The following is a 16,633-nucleotide window of genomic DNA, read 5'->3' as shown; positions in this document are numbered from 1 at the left end:
TTCATCCGCTCGCCTCGCTCTCACAGAGGCTGCAGCCTTCCTGCTCTTCCCACGGCCCTGGCACTCCGCCCTGCCGCTGCAGCCCCGGGGATTTCTGGAGGCGTTTCTGGTGGTGGTGGGGGAGTCGTTTTATACGCCCGGGTCGTCTTATACGCCGGCAAAATCATTTAACTGCAGGGTTTTTAGCTGCAATGTCCCTCAAATGCACTTACACACATACATACATGAATGGATGAACAAACAATACTTTAAAAAATAACAAAGAGGAAACTGGTATAGACTTGAATTAGATCACATCTAGGGCAGATTAACTATTGTTCTAGAAAAAGTTAATTTGATATTCAGTGATGACAGTTTAGAATTTTCAACATTATTAGTTAAACTTTTCTATTTCCAGGAACTTAATAAACATGCTGGGCCATTTCTGGCTCAACAATAACTCAAAATGATTTGCCACTCCCACATTTCAAATATTTTAATAACTTAATGGATTTTCCATCAGGATACATATATAACAGTGGGAATTGCACAGAAAATGGGCTATGCTTAGTTTGGTTAAAGGAAAAATGTGCAAAATTTTTATATGCCACGTGATCATTTAACATAAATGCATTTTTAGCAAAGCCACTAAAAATGCTATCTAATTTTCCTGGATTTGTCAAATTGCCATCTATAAAGGAAATGAACATGGGTGAGAAGATTAGATTTTTGTGAAGCTTGAATTGCTTTTGAACTGTCCAGTCTTTCAAAATAATTTTTGCATGAAATTTGGAGAAAACACTCTAGAGGAGGAGGGAGCATGAGTATAAATATTAAAATGAGAGCTATAAGGATAACTCTTGTATAAATGTGTCTTATATAAATAACACATTTGGAGAGAGATGAATGTGGGTATCCCACATGCAGTAATGGACTTTTCAATAAATCCCTACAACATTTCTTTTTGGGTAGAAGTAGGGTGAGATATGGGGAGAGTTAAGGATGTTGCTTTGTAAAGCAGAAAAATACATGACCTTCTTGAAATCTTGACTGCGTGATTATGTGCCATTAAGTCATTTTTGACTCCTAGCGACCACAGATTTTCTCCATGATAATCTGTCCCTAACCCGTTCTTTTAGATCTCCCAATGGTGCATCACTACTACAACTGAATCCATCCATCCTTGCTGTCAGTCATCCTCTTTTTCACCTCCCCCTTCATTAGAGCCTTTTCCTGAAACTTGGAATTCTATTAACATCAACAATAAACAAATGGGCTTGAATACAATTTTCAAGCAAAGTAAGATGTTCCAGAGTGACCCTGGTCAGATTTCAAAGAATGAGAAACAGCTTTTCTACATCTTGATTGTCCTTGTTCTTCTTTTAAAGAAAGACACCTATATTTTCCTAGACAGAAATAATTGAGGTGACCTGACTATGAGGAAAAAGCCAGTCAAATTTAATAAAGAGTGGTGGAGAAATTTTTGGTAGAGGGAACTCTTTATTATACAAGGATTGTTTGGTTAAAAAAAAATTGCAGTACAGCTAGTGGCTAGAGGCTTTTAGGATAACCAACAATGATTTGGAATTCAAAGATAATGATTTAACTTTCTTCAGCCCCAACTTGGGACTGAATGGACTTGGCATCCAAAAAAATTCAGTGCTTCAATATTGAGTAGAAACAGAAAGGGAAAGTTGGAAGATCAATAGGAAATCTACAGTAAAGGAAGAACATGATACCTGTTTGAAACTGCATGAGTAAAAAACAACAACAATTTTGATTCTTACTAGTTTGATTAAAAATGACAAGGAAGAATCTCAAACTGAATGTATCCTAGGTGGAAAAGAAGATGTACAGTATTTTAAGATGCTGAACGCCATTTTAAGGCATTGGATTGAGAGAGAAAATGGGGAAAGTATCTCAAATGTAATTGACTCTAGATGCATGCCAAAATAATTTTATGATTGTAAACAGCCACTAGAAGTCAAATTTTGGAAATGAATAAAGAAGAAAGATGGACGAACCTGTGTGTTAGCAGATTATTCTCAACTCACAGAACATATTTCATTTCTTCCCTTTTAGAGAAATCCATTATTACAGCATCCCTAATAGGTGACCATCTAGTCTCTAAGCACTTGCAACAAAAGCAAGATAGTCTGCTTCATTGTTGAGCAGCTTTTACTGTTGGGAAAATTTTGCTATCTTCTACCCTCCCCATCCCATGATTGTAGGGTTACGGTTAGATGATGTTCAATACATTCTTAGTAGATAATTGTCTAATCTTGTATATTTTATTAATATTTTAATTCTTTTACATAGAAATGAAGACTTAGCAAGACCTTACAGTAAATTCATTTAGTTTTTAATCTTCTAATTGATTTATTAATCTGGAATAATTATTGGGGATAAGAGTGAGGAAAAGAGAAACAGAAAAAAAAAGAATATAAAATAACAAATAATATGAACCATTTGGGATTCATATATTTCTAATCTGTCCATTGCCTGATTTTCCAAAAATTTCCCCTTATGCTGATGTTATAAAGAAAAAAGTACCAAACTTCATGTAAGCTATATAGATGTATTATATATTTGTTTCAATATTTAAATGGGAAAAACTATTATAAGCTTATTAATGAATGTAGTTATTGGTTTTATGCTACAGTTTTTTTTTATTTCTCATAACAAGTTGGGCTGTGGCATTTAAAAATCTCAAACCTGGAAAGTATGCAGTTCAGATAAATTATTTTTCTCCATTTCTAGAGAATTTGGAGTGCTATTATTTTTCATATGCTGAATTAATGAAGTAGGAAATGTATAATCTTGCCTCTCTGCTTGTGAATTTCTACTGAAACAAAGTTGGCCTACGCTACTTCCTTTTTATCTGAATTTAAAAACAATCAGCAGATTGATTAGAATATAGGCTGATAAAATTGTATTAAAAATGCTTGGGGAAACTATTCAGTTTTGGGTTCCCATGGTTTAGTGCATCAAAAGCATAATAAAGGGGCCATTCCTAAAAATTAAAGAAATCAGTCTTACAATATGCATATTACTTGCATAACAACTCATCCATTATTTAATTCCATAGTTAAGTGAATTAAATGCATTCTCAGATCCAATAAGCCTGACTTATTAGAAGCCAGCTTCTTATTCCCAATACTTGAAAACTTTCTCTTCTTGCATAGCAATTAAAAATAAAAAAATAAGTTTATATAGTTACATGCATTATTTGGGTTTGGTAAGTGGAGAGATTTTAAATTCCCTTTGGTATGGCATCATAATGCATCAAATAAACTTTTAAGTTATTTACATCCATTCAGGTATAAAAATTCCACCAAAATTTTGAACTTTGAACATTTTTAGAATGTCTTTGTATTGTTAGTGGTATGTGCTACACTTTCAAGTTCCTTCAGTATTCAGTATTTCAGAAGTTTCTTTCTTGATACATGACTGGATAACAGTACCCATATTTCTCCCTGATATCTTTTTAATGAATATTTTTCATTATTGTTTTAATGTGCTGATATCAATTATATCATTACTTATGTTGTAATCTGCTTCTAGATGCTTTGGCATAGGAGATCAATTCATAATAATTTTGAATGTATTTATATATTCATTCCCAAACCAGGCAGCCTCTAATTCATTCCCAAACCAGGTACGTTCTCTCGGCCTTCTCTTCAGAAAGAATAAGCTCATCTAACTGAAAAACAAGACAAGCTGAAATGAAAAATAAATAAATGAAGAGTATTCCTGGATTGCTCTCCAGCTGCCATGGGGGTGGGGGAGATCTGATGGAGCAGTTTGTTGCTATAACTCACGCATAACTTTCTCCAGACTGTGTCTCAAGTTACTAAGTCCAGCTGGAGAGGTGTGTTTCCACAGGCCGGAAAGTGCTTCTTTGGAGAATGTGATTTATGACACACCCTGGGAGGAGGGGGAAACAGGGTAATAGGTGAGCAGTAAATTACGTAGGGCAGAGCTGATTGCACTTGGGAAAAGTGCCGACATGTTGCTCCTAATAAATAATTGGATTTCTTTTGAAACTTGGCTTGAGGCTCATGAATTAATTAGAGCATCTGTCGGAACCCTGACAGTTGCCTGCATTGAAGCTTGTTCTAAAAAAAAGTTGATACAACTTTTAAAATATGCCAATATTGTAATAGTATTGCAATATTGTAATATTGTAATAGTGACTATAAGTACCAGTTCGCTGCAAGAAATAAACCAACTGAAATACAACACGGCTGCGGAAACATGGCTAAATAAGACATCATCAAAATGGAAGATCAAGTTGATAAATAGGATCAGCATACTAAGATCAGATATGCAAACAAGACAGAACAGATGAAAGAGAAAATAAGATCAAAGAATACCTGTGAAAGAAATATCATCTAGAAACAAAGCAGATCAAGGAACCACTGAAAATATTAAAGCAGCACTCCAGAATGTATGGGATACAGCTAGAGCATACTTCAGAGAATTAGCTACAACCTATATGGCTAAAAAGAATAAAGAGCAGAGGAGGAGGAGATAGTATGTCTCTTCCACATGATTGGCTAGTTAAAATGACAATAAATGACAATAAAAACATCAAATGCTTCATACAAAAATCAACAGCACAATAAATGAGGCTAATATCAAGAAAGGAATCTTTCAAGAAGATTCACTATAATCTGTGCTGTTTGTTATTGCGTTGATCCATCTGTGAACAATACTGACCAAGCCAGGCCATGGTTATTAAACATCAGAAAGATTTGTCAGGCTATCTCATCTCCTTTACATGGATGATCTGATGTTATGTGGAAAAACACCAAATGTGCCACTCTCATCATCATTAGAAAAAAAAATAGTGAAAACTGAAGGAATCAAGATATGCTATGGAAATAACTTGATGTCTGGATGAAGATCATCACTACATATACCTGGGCATCTTCCAAGCTGGCAACATAAAGCACATTGAAATAAAAAAGAACTGAATAAATCATTAGAGTGAATAAGATCTTAAAGTCCATAGTCAGTGGTGGAAATACCCTCAAAGTGTTTAATACCTGCACAATTCCAGTCATTAGATACACAGCTGGAATAGTGAACTGGATTCAAGCAGAACTAAAGCCTTAAATAGGAAGAACAAAAAATTAATAACAATGAATCATTCCCTTCATCCATGCAATGATGTTGACAGATTCCACTTAACAAGAAACGTGTGTGGAATGTTGGAAGTACAGCAAGCAGCTGATGAACAAAAACTGGCATTGGTAGAATATCTGAAGGGCACAAAGAAGATGCACTGAAGCTAATACAATATGAAGATTTACTGAATACTGAACAGACCAAACTGCTGTATAAGAAAGACCAAGTGAAGAACAGAAAAGAGACATGACAAGTCAAAGTATTATGTGGCCAGTACACACACCCATACACACACACACAAGCAGGGAAGCAGACAACAAGACCTGACAATGTCTGAGAACAGGAAAGTTGAAGAAAGGTACAGAGGGGCTAATTCTGACTACACAAGACCAAATGCATACAAAACCAGAATTGAAAAGAGAGCAACACACAGTAAATGTCACCACTGCAAAAAAGGTGAAGAAACATTGGACCATCTAGTTAGCTACTGCAATAAGATCACACAGATGATTACCAACAATGTTGTGATGATTACCAACAATGTTTTTGGAAGAAATCAATAGATGGATTAAAATGCCAAATTTAAAATGCCAGTCTAAACATTTGGTTGAGTTCAACTAACCATAATTAAAAAAAAATAGGAAGAGGTGATAAAATCTAAAAGAATTCTTAAGCCCAAAGAGGTGGGGGGAGTACAAGAGAACCAATATCAGATCAGATGGTAAAAGTGACATGATTATGAATTCTTCCTGTTTTTGTTCCATAATTGAGCCTTATTAGTGATATTGTGATGACATTCGGATGCCACTGTATTTCAGTCCATGTGACAGCTAATTATGGAACATTTCAGATAATTGGCCAGAATTCTCCTCCTTCTCCTTCTCTTCCATCTGAATCTTTTCTCAATACGGTATGTGTTGCTGATGATACATTTCCTCCTGGTTCTAAAATGTTGTGCCATGTATTGTCTGGAACCAGATAACAATTCATCAATCCTCTGTGTAATTTCTTTAATACAGTCATAACCAATATTTATACTTCTGTAACTAACCATTTTCATAGTGTTTCCACATGCCCAAAAACTGGTCATTTTTCTCATTAGATCTCATTAGATGTAAGTAGTGGAATGCAAAAGGTTTTATTTAAAGACTATAAGATACTCATATATAGTTGAGGAAAGAAAAATACTTAGAGCAGTTTTGACTATGAATGTTTCTGGAAGAAGTGGAACCCAGAGAATAGTTAGCATACCAGAATAGTTAGCATACCAGTCAGGACAAAGGTAACCATGGAAGGATAACAGAAACTTAGATTGTACTGAGTCCTGATCAGTGAATTTCATTTTTACTATTAGAGTAGTAAAACAATGTTGCCTCTGCAAGACTAACTAAAGCCTAACACAGGTTGCCAAAATCTAGATCAGTGTTTCTCAAACTTGGCAGTTTGAAGATGTGTGAATTTGACCACCCAGAAATATGGGAGTTGAAGTCCATACATCTTCAAGCTGTCAAGGCTGAGAAACACCAATCGATAGTGTAGTTACCTGCAGGCTACCAAGATACAAATTTCACAGATGGAGGGCAGGCAGGAAGTGTTAGGTTAAGAAAATCCTTAAGATGGGACTTATTGTGATTCCTGTAGGCCCACCCCATCTGGAGTGTCTGTTATATGATGGTTAGGCTGGAAGGCATGGTTCTCTTGAATTTCTGCAAAAGATCTTTGTGTTACAACAATTTCTAGATCTTTTTGCTATACACTTTTGATTCATGGAGGAACAACAGACCACTTGCTGTCATTTTACAAAATATGTGATTGTCCTTTCAAGAACATCAAGCCCTAGGCAGTTTGCCAAGTGAAAAGCTTATATACTACATGCTGCTACTACTACTACTATTACCACTACTAATCATCTTATTAAGGGCAATTTCTTATCAGAAGGCAGTTGGGCAGCCAGAGCTGCTTTCAGGTTTGTATTTTTTCCTCTTCATTTCAGACTAATGTTTTCTCTTCAATCCCTAGATGCTGATAGACACTGTGAATTTATTGGGAACCCTTTGAAGATTAAAAGCACCAGGAAATCATTATCATGTATCATTGGATACTTAGGTGAGTGTTTCCAGCCAAAATGAACTTAAGGGTGAATACCATTGTATACAATATGTAAGGTTAACTGAATTTTGTAAATGCAGAATATTTAAGAAAAGGGAAAGTGCATACATTGAACATTGATCAAAGTACTCTGGAAGCTGTTCTATGCAGCAGCAGCACAGCACCTCACTGATAACTTACAGCTTTGTCACATTTCCTTTACCCATCAAACATAGCTTTTCTACATACATGAATACTACTGTTTAAAAAGTAAAGCATCCAATTGAAGTGAATTAGCTATGCATCAATTATTTCAATCAAAGCAGTGAAATGGAATATATACTGGCCCAAAGCAGTGGATCAAATAGAGAGTGCCTAATTTGCAAAATCCTAATAAATCCAGAACTCTCCATATGTACTTGGTAGAGTGGGTGACTATATACTGTAGGTCTTCACTGTAAGCTTTGATGAGTTTCTTCCCTTTCAGGGGTAGAACCTCATATACATTTGCTCAGCTGGAACAGTAAACAAGGAACAAACTTTTTGTTGGTGTTTGGGGGCCTTTCTCTTTAACAACAATAAAAAATTGGCTTTTTTTGTTATAACATTATAATATTGATGAGTCTACATCAGGGGTGTCAAACTCACATAGTCATGGTGGCATCACGTGACATATCAGGACTATTTTCCCCTTTGCTAAACTGGGCTTGGGCATGTGATGCATCAGGCCCACAGGCTGGGAGTTTGACAGCCCTGCCCTACATGATGCACAAAGAAATTTGTAATATATTTATTCACATCTATTCTGTAGATTAGGAGTTATTTTATATTTTTAAAAAATCTAATAATTATCAATTTCTGGATATATTTAGAAGTGTTGAGATATATTATTAAACTTCCCTAACATATAGGTCTTCTAGGATCAGAAATGCAACATTAGTCTTTCAATCACTTTCTGAAGTAAAGTGTGTCTTTTTCTTATTCTTTCTTTTAATTAAAACAGACCTATTCTGCTAAAAGTTAAAACAGGTTATAATACAGTAGGCTTGTATTCTTTCCCCTGCATCCATTTCCTTCTCATTGGTTTGATTGTTTCTCCCATCCTTATGGATAGAGTTCATAGGAAAAAGTAAAAGGCCTATTTCTTTTTCAAAAGAAGACAGACAAACACACCCTTCCCCCACCCCTGAAGTTTCTAACCCCCACTTCTTGGTGATCAATTGAAAAGTAAGGAACTTCTGTATCTTTGATAGCAGCTTCCCTTTGTCCATAATCTTTCTCTTCAGAGTCAGCTGGGATTACTACTTTTTTGTTAGTTATGCAACTGCACCTCTCCCCTCTTTAAACGAGCCCCCTGTCTTTTAGAGTGCTAAGTGATGTCAAGCTTGTGAAGGTATTGAAAATAGAACATTCAGAGAAGGCATGGAAGCATGGAGGTCAGTTTGTCATTTATTTTGATCCCACTACAGTCTCAGGACCGTTGATGCTTACAAGGCCATGATCAAAACAACAGAATTACAACATGCAATTCATATTGCAAAAACAAAGGAAAGAAAACTAACACATAAGAACCAGAAGAGGCATAAGATGTTTCTAAAAGGTCTTCAAATAACCTCAGTTTTTAATAATTTCCTAAGCAGTCTCATTTCTATAGAGATTTCCTTCAAGTAGAGTCAGCACTGGTAAAGAGAAGACCGGTAAGACTGGTTCACTGACATCATAAAAATGTGGGACAACATTTCCCTCATTTATCTCTTAGCCAAATCCAGTCAGAGTTCCATAATTACCTACTTGCCAAGTCCTGAAAAAGCTTTATAGTATCCTCAGCATGTTAAATAGTATGCTATACTGACTTGGCAACTCATCTAAAAACCATAATGTAGGCATAATATTCTTCCTGTTTTGGAAGACATGGTTAAGACATGGGAATTCTGAGTAGCATTTAAAAGATGGATAAGAGGTGGTATAAGAGTATGAATATCTAGTATTAAGTCCTCCTGCAGCAGGTAACAATCCAACTGGTACATCAGCTGAAGCTGGTTAACTGTGTGCCAGTCATGCCCTCCTCCTAATGTTCAAGTCATGAATCCAGGTTACAGGTGGTCCTTGCTTAACCACCCTATTTGGGACTGGAATTTCTATCACTAAATGATGTTTCCTTAAGAAACATCATGTTACTTAGGGTCAGCAGTTGTCAGTCAGGATGACATGGCTAGTTGATCAGAATGGTATGTTGATCACTGCTTATCTATTGACAGGAATCTCACTAGACAAGAGAAATTGCTAGATAAATACTGCAGATTTAGGGAGATCTGCTTTCCACTGCTTCCTCCCTTTAGCAATTCCAAGCTAGTCAGCCTTTCCTCACTTCAGCTCCAGATTCCACCGCATCAATTTCAGTAGTCCCAGTTGCAGTTGTTAATCCAGATCACTGCTCCTGTCCTGCCGTGCTTGTCTCTGCTTCTGCTGTTTTGGACACCCTGCCATCTACCACTGCTTTCCTCCACAGCACCAGGTGACCTTTGTCATCTTCTTCTCCCACTGCTGACAAGGGCACCTGGCCAAGGCAGCTGCTGGCCCTTCAGTGGAGTGTAGGACAACTGAAAGGACAGAAATGGGGAGGTGATGAGCAAGCTGCAGTCAAAAATGAAAGTGAACTATCAAACACTGACATTTTAATCATGTGACTGTGGAGCGCTGCAATGGCCCTAACTTCAAAGAGTGGCTGTGTGACAATCATTTGTTTAGTGCTGCTGTAACTGTGAATGTTTGATGAATGAATGGTAGGTAAGCACGTACTAGTGGTACATGTTTGTTGAATGCCATACACTGTGTACTCTTTATATGTATCTTGCATGTACAATGGAAGAGAATTTTATTCATTTAAAAATGAATTCTGTCAAGTCACACCAAAGCTTGTTTGTTTGGTTAATTGGTTAGACCGGATGGTCTCCATCCATCCATCCATCCATCCATCCATCCATCCAAGCATTATCTACAGATCATCAGATTCGTCAAAAACAACTTTGCAACTCTGCTTATTGTAAGTTTACCTTTCTTAATGCAAAACAAAGACTTCATCGGAGAGGAATAGCACAGCATTAACTATAGGAACAGAATTCCTGCTAACAACTGGAAACCTTGCAAACATCTATTTAAATATGGAAGCAGTTTCCAAAATTTTTGCAACCATAAAAGCAATATGTGTTATTAGCATATTGCTAATGAGCACATGATGAAAGAACAAGTTATCTAAAACATGCTACTCTAATGGCTAAACAAGTATTATGTCTCTTTTCACAATGGTGAATAAGCTCAAGTAAATAATTTCCACAGATCCTTTGATTATGATAATGGGCATCCAGGTTAATCACAGGTTTATCAATTTCCTGTCAGAAACCAGGAACTATTTGAACTATGTAAGTCCTCAGTGTGATGATATGATTGTGATTTGTATTCATATAAATCACAATCATATTTCTGATCTATATGAATATAGATTTGAAATAACTACCTCCTTTAACAAAATTACAGAGATTCATCCTGCAATGAAGCCTAATATAATCAAGTCAACACCAAGTCTTCAGAGCTCAATGTCAAAGCGACTACTTGCTCCTCCTGGTCATTCATCATTAAGTATTTTGGGAAAGAGAAACTATAGTCATCATCACAATGGCCTGGATGGTAAGTATGAAGGTCTGATATCTTAACCTTCTTCCTGCCTGTTCTTTTTATTATTATTATGAAAAATAAAATTTGGGAGGACGTCAATGGCAATATTTATTAGCTTTTCACTGACTTTTACACTAAGGAGTTGTTATAAATAAAACAGTTTGCAGAGGTAATAAATCAGGTTTGAATAAATATAGGAATTATTTTTAATCTTCCCATAAGAGAATATATCTATAACATATCACAATAGTGCTTGAATAAGAAATCTATTAAGTATCCCATTGAGAAGTTTTTAACCAATTTCTGCAGTATACATCTATGATAGAAGCAATTTTAAAATTTCATGTATCTCTAACTATAGACTTAGTTTCAAATAATGGATTTTTTTTCCTTCTGTTCAATTTTATTTATTTAGAAAATTCATGTCTGATTGTTGGAAGCTACCAGGGCAAGTCCCTGCAGTTCTCTTGGCAAGGTTTTTCAGAAATGGCTTGCCATTGCCTCTTTTCTGGGGTTGTGAGAGAATGGCTGGCCCAAGGCATTTACCAAACTGGATTGCCATTTTTTAAAATAATAAACTGATTTGAATTCTGTAACAGTTCCAATTTAAACTTTACCTATTTTAAACATAATTTTAACATCAACCCATATCTTCTAGCAATAGAGTAAACCCCTCTAGAAAGACTAGCATAATTTTAATTCATGTTTTTATAGTACTTACGGATTTCTGTTGTTGGATTTTGTTGGAACATGTACAAGATAGGGAGTCCTCAATTTACAACCACAATTGAGCCCAAAATTTCTGTTGTTAAGTGAGTTTTGTCCCATTTTACAACCTTTCTTGCCACAGTTGTTAAGTGAATCACTGCAGTTGATAAGTTAGTAATTTGGTTGTTAAGTGAATCTGGCTTCCCCATTGACTTTGCTTGTCATAAGGTCACAAAAGGTGATCACATGACCCTGGGACACTGCAACTGTCATTAATGTGAACCAGTTACCAAGCATCTGAATTTTGATCACATGATCAAGGGGGTGGTGCAAAGGTTGTAACTGTGAAAAATTGTCATAAATCATATTTTTCAGTGCTGTTGCATCTTTGAATGGTCACTAAATGCACTGTTGTAAATCGGGAACTACCTGTAGTAGTTCTGAAATGTTATGATTGTGGAAAGTAAACACACAGGAACCAACTAGATTAAAAGTTTTTAGAAAGATTATTCAACTTTTTCAGTCCTTGATACGTTAGACTTTTCCTCTAAACAAAATGCTTCACTTATTTGATTGATTACATTAAAAAAAAACCAGCTTTTTAAAATGAAAAATCAAGAATAAATTCTTAGCTTCAATTTACAGCACATCAATTTTCATCTCGTCAGTTAGTTTTTGGGAAGAAAGGATACCAATTTGAACACCTGAAGGCCATCATACTGATTTATTCTACTATATGTAAAGAATACTGATGCTCAGAATAGTATGTGTTTGCTATGGGTGATGGTATCTGAGACTAGATTGCCAATACCGACTGTCAAACAAGCCAGAATGATATCATTCATTACCTCCTAGTTGTAGCCTTGTGGTTTATGACTGTTGGAGACATGATAGTGGGTTTGCCCTCTTTTAATTAATTTGGGTAGATTTTTATCTCACCTTTTTCCATCATGAAACTCACTGAGTGCGTATGGTTTTTGAGCAGTCTCTCTTATGTTACGTAAACCTACTAACTTCCAGCAAGAAAGTTTTCTCATAGATCCCCCTGCAGATGGATACAGGGGTTACATTCATACAGGAAGCTTATCTGGAATGTAAGTGGATTTTGAACCCAGCTACTATGGGTAAAGCAAATTTATAATTTAATGTGATCTGTAAGCTCTCCAAACTCAGCAACTTTAAAACTTGTGGACTCCAGTTCCCAGAATTCTCCAGCCAGCTTGGCTTAAACAATTGTAATTCCCTAAGTCATGATTAAATCATGGCTTGATATGACAAGGAAACCCTATTTTAGTATCATACGATAAATACCATTTAGGTAACATGCTGGTCTATAATCTGGTTTATAACAGTTGTCCTGCAAATGAGGACCAATCTATCAACATATATCAAATTTTTCACCCTGCTTTTCTTTCAAGGATCCTTGGTTTGAACAACTGACATATGTATATTTTTAAGTTAGAAAAGTCTGGGATGAAGAAATTTTAAAGTACTCCCACAAACCAGTTCAGTTTATTCTCTTTTTCCTCACTCTTATTCTTCCCAATTAACATAAACCTGACATTTATCTCTGCAATCTATGTTTATTTCATAGCTCATCTGCTTAAATTTTTTTAAAATTATTCTGTGCAACCCTAAGCCACCACAAAGTTTTCTTTATGATGAATAATTACCCTGATGGTTGCTGGAAGGAGATAATTTTTAGAATTAGTTTATTTGAAAATGGTGGAATTTTTCATATTCCCACATTTTATTTATGTGCAGCCTCAACTGGATATGAAAATGCATGTGATCTTAACTCTGTACACTAATAAAATTTCTCAGCTTAATTTTGTTTTGAAAATAAAAATGACAAACTAAATAAAAACAATGTAATATACTGTATATTCCTCTCAAACATTATCTCCCATATAGAGGCGGACAGGCATCCTAAATGTATTGATGTTTTTCTTTCAGTTAAGTAAGTTTTGTCTTTGACCACAATTACACATTTCTAAGTAGACTGTGAGATTATCACATCCTGACTTTTTTAAAAAAATTAACCTGGGGTTAAAATAGCAACAAAACAAATAGATAACAACCACATTACATCCTCTGTGGAGACAGAACTGCAAAGGAGAGAATGGGGAGTAATGTACAAATTCCAACATTACGTGGCATGACCCGTCAATCTCTTTGTATCTGAAGGTGAGCATCTCAATGGGGAAGCGTTCTACTTATTTAGGTCCCACTCTGTGGTTCAGAATCCTGGGGAGACAATATTCTAAATTGCATCAAGAACCTACATGAGTCAAACATTCCCTGCTGCCCTAATTCCTAATTCATTCTTCATCTCAGCAGTGGAGGAGCAGAACACACACTCCTTCCCCTGCTGCTCTTCATGTGCTTCTAATTTTGTGAGTGTTTTTAATGCCCCAGTTGGGATCCAGTAGTACTATATAATTTTAGCATGCTGTATTCTTCATTTGGGATACATACTATTTTTCTATAGCTGTTTTACTGAAATCTTAGAAACCAATGAATTCTTGCAGAATGTTTTGTACCATTTTTTAAAAAAAAAAAAGTACAACAAGGCACTTTAATTTCTCGTCATGTTTTCCCAAGTGATTGTTCTACTTTTGGCAAAATAGATTAGTCATTTAGCCAAGCTAAATGTTCACTTGACACAAAATTGTCGAAGTAGCTATGTGTTTATATATAGGAAAAGAAGAAAGGACATATAGAACTCTTCAGAAAAAAAATGACTTTCTTTTTTTTTAAAAAAAAATGAAAATCATGTGTAAACTCCCAAGCCTCTGATTACTAACAGCCAATATAGATTTATTCAGAACAATTTGATTTTTAAATAATTTGATAATTAATTGCTTTATAAGACCAGGCGGACTATCCTACTCAGCCAGAGCATAGCTAAATATTCAGATTGCAAGCTTTTTTTACTTCTGGATTAATTAAATCTGCTATTTGAGCAGAAGATGCATCTGGTAACCTTATGCAAGTCATGTTTAGTTCTTTGGAGAAAGGGCTGGGATGAAATGAAATAAAATAAGAATATTTAATAGGCATTTTACAGGAGCCAGCAAGACTTTGAGGGTACAATCAAATAATTTTTGATTCTGGAGTTATGGTCTTAGGCAGGGGTCTTAAAACTCAACCGCTTTAAGACTTGTAGACTCCAAATCCCAGAATTTCTCCTCCAGTCGTGTTAGCTCAGGAATTCTGGGAGTTGAAGTCCACAAGTCTTAAACTTGCCAAGTTTGAAGACCCTTGGTCTTAGGCGTTCTTTTTTCAAATGATAGTATATGTTATTTCAAAGTGGGGTAACGTATCACAACTGTGACTCTCTTATTCATCTGCCTAAATGAGATTCTGGATTCTTCCCCAAAGTCCTACCCTTACCAGATTGCTGTCCAGCTTTGCATCATCTTGTAGGAAGAAGCTCAGTTATGAAAATTGGAAAGCAATCACACAGATAGAAGGCTGTTAGTGCAGGCAAGGAAAGGGTCCAATATGCTTCTTCAGGACTGTATTCCATCCCTACCTGTGAAGGAATAAAAACCACAGTCCCCTAGTTTCTTCCCTGTTAGGCTCTATCAGGATTGGCTGGCTCTAAAGGACAGGAGGAAGAGCTGCTATTAAGGGAACAATCAGATTAATATGGCTTCATTCCATTCCAAGGATTTAATTGGAGAAAATATTTCAGACAAACCCCTCCCTAGTTCACACAAAGATAAAGTGCAGGAAGAGGGAAGTACATTCAGACTTTCAAGATTCTGTTACTTATAGCTATTCCAGTAAAAGTAGTTTTTTTAACCTACTGTATATGGTTTCTTAGTCCGGCCTACCTTATAGGACTGATGATATTCATAGAAATACCAAACCATTTTGGTAGTCAGGGAGTAAGGCTGTTTCTCCTTTTAGTAGGGCATGCTGTAACTCTTTGATCTGCAGGGTTTTGTCCTCTTGTATATTTGGAGTCAGCACCAAGGACACTTTTTGTAGGCCAAGTGGGCTCTTTAAATGACAGGGTAGAACAGTTTTCTCAACCTTGGCAACATTAAGATGTGTGGACTTCAATTTCTAGAAATCCCCAACCAGCATGGGGGTAGAGTATCTATCATGGTTCTTTCTCAGCTGTTCAGGTTGGCCAGGAACAAGGATGAGTTCAGGATCTGATCTTTCTAATAATTTACTTTTTTCAGCATGGATACTCAGATGCTCCTTTCACTTCTACCCTCACCTTGTCTTTCTATTCCTCTTCATTTAATTTCAAACTATTTTTTCCCCTCAAAAGTAATGAGAAACAGAGAGGAATCTGTCCAATTGAAAAATGAATACACAGCTTTTAAAATACACTTATCTTAATAGACACTTTACATGGAATAATCCCAGCATATTTATGGCTCAGATAATTATCAGTGGATGTAATGTACTCTAGCAAAAACAATCCTTATGAGGGAACATAAGGATACACCTACTTCTTGATATATAAGGTGATATCTGAAGCAGACATAAAGCAGATAGACATGAGTACAAGAAGACCATGGAATGTGTTCATTTTAGTTGAAGTAAGGGCTGAAAGGAGTAGTAATGAATAAGCACATTTCTGATGGTCTTAATAGAAGAGTGCAGAATGATGAAATTGGTATTAATTAAAAGCAAAACAGCCAAAACTGAACATAAGGAATAGTGTATTGTGATAATAGAACAGGAGAAGAATATACTTTTAGGGTTGAAAGGCATTTTGAAAGTTATAAAGCAAGTTCCTCCAGTGCTCAGTCCAGAGGTCTTGTAAGTATATCTTATGTATTTACAAAGTGTTTTCTTTGGAAATCTTTGAATTATTATTTGCATAGGACTTATTAGGACTCAGTGTGGAGGGAGGGAGAGAGGGAGGAAGCAAGCAAGCCCCATCCAGCTTCTACTCAAAGGTCTCAATTGTTCATGAAGTATTTCTTTGTTCTACTGTCAAGCAGCCTATAGTTAAATATGTAATATTTCAACCTTTTTACCTATTAGTTTCATGTTCATATTCAGTTCTTTGTAGTAAGGAAAA

General features: G+C 35.8%; 1 protein-coding gene across 1 annotated transcript in view; it reads left to right on the top strand.

Annotated features, from left to right (window-relative positions):
- Positions 1-16,633, top strand: part of MTA3 (metastasis associated 1 family member 3) — a 132,093-nt gene that overhangs the window by 87,622 nt on the left and 27,838 nt on the right. The window contains exons 15-16 of the mRNA XM_026683387.2: positions 7,132-7,218; positions 10,735-10,884. Of these exons, the coding sequence (XP_026539172.1) occupies positions 7,132-7,218; positions 10,735-10,884 (237 nt within the window). The remainder of the gene's footprint in view (positions 1-7,131; positions 7,219-10,734; positions 10,885-16,633) is intronic.

The sequence above is a fragment of the Notechis scutatus genome, chromosome 1, assembly GCF_049901735.1.
Source record: "Notechis scutatus isolate UNSWTSFEM ecotype Mainland chromosome 1, rNotScu1.2, whole genome shotgun sequence".
NCBI lineage: Eukaryota > Metazoa > Chordata > Lepidosauria > Squamata > Elapidae > Notechis > Notechis scutatus.
The sequence above is the reverse complement of the archived record's forward strand: the minus strand, read 5'-3'. Positions and strand labels throughout refer to the sequence as shown.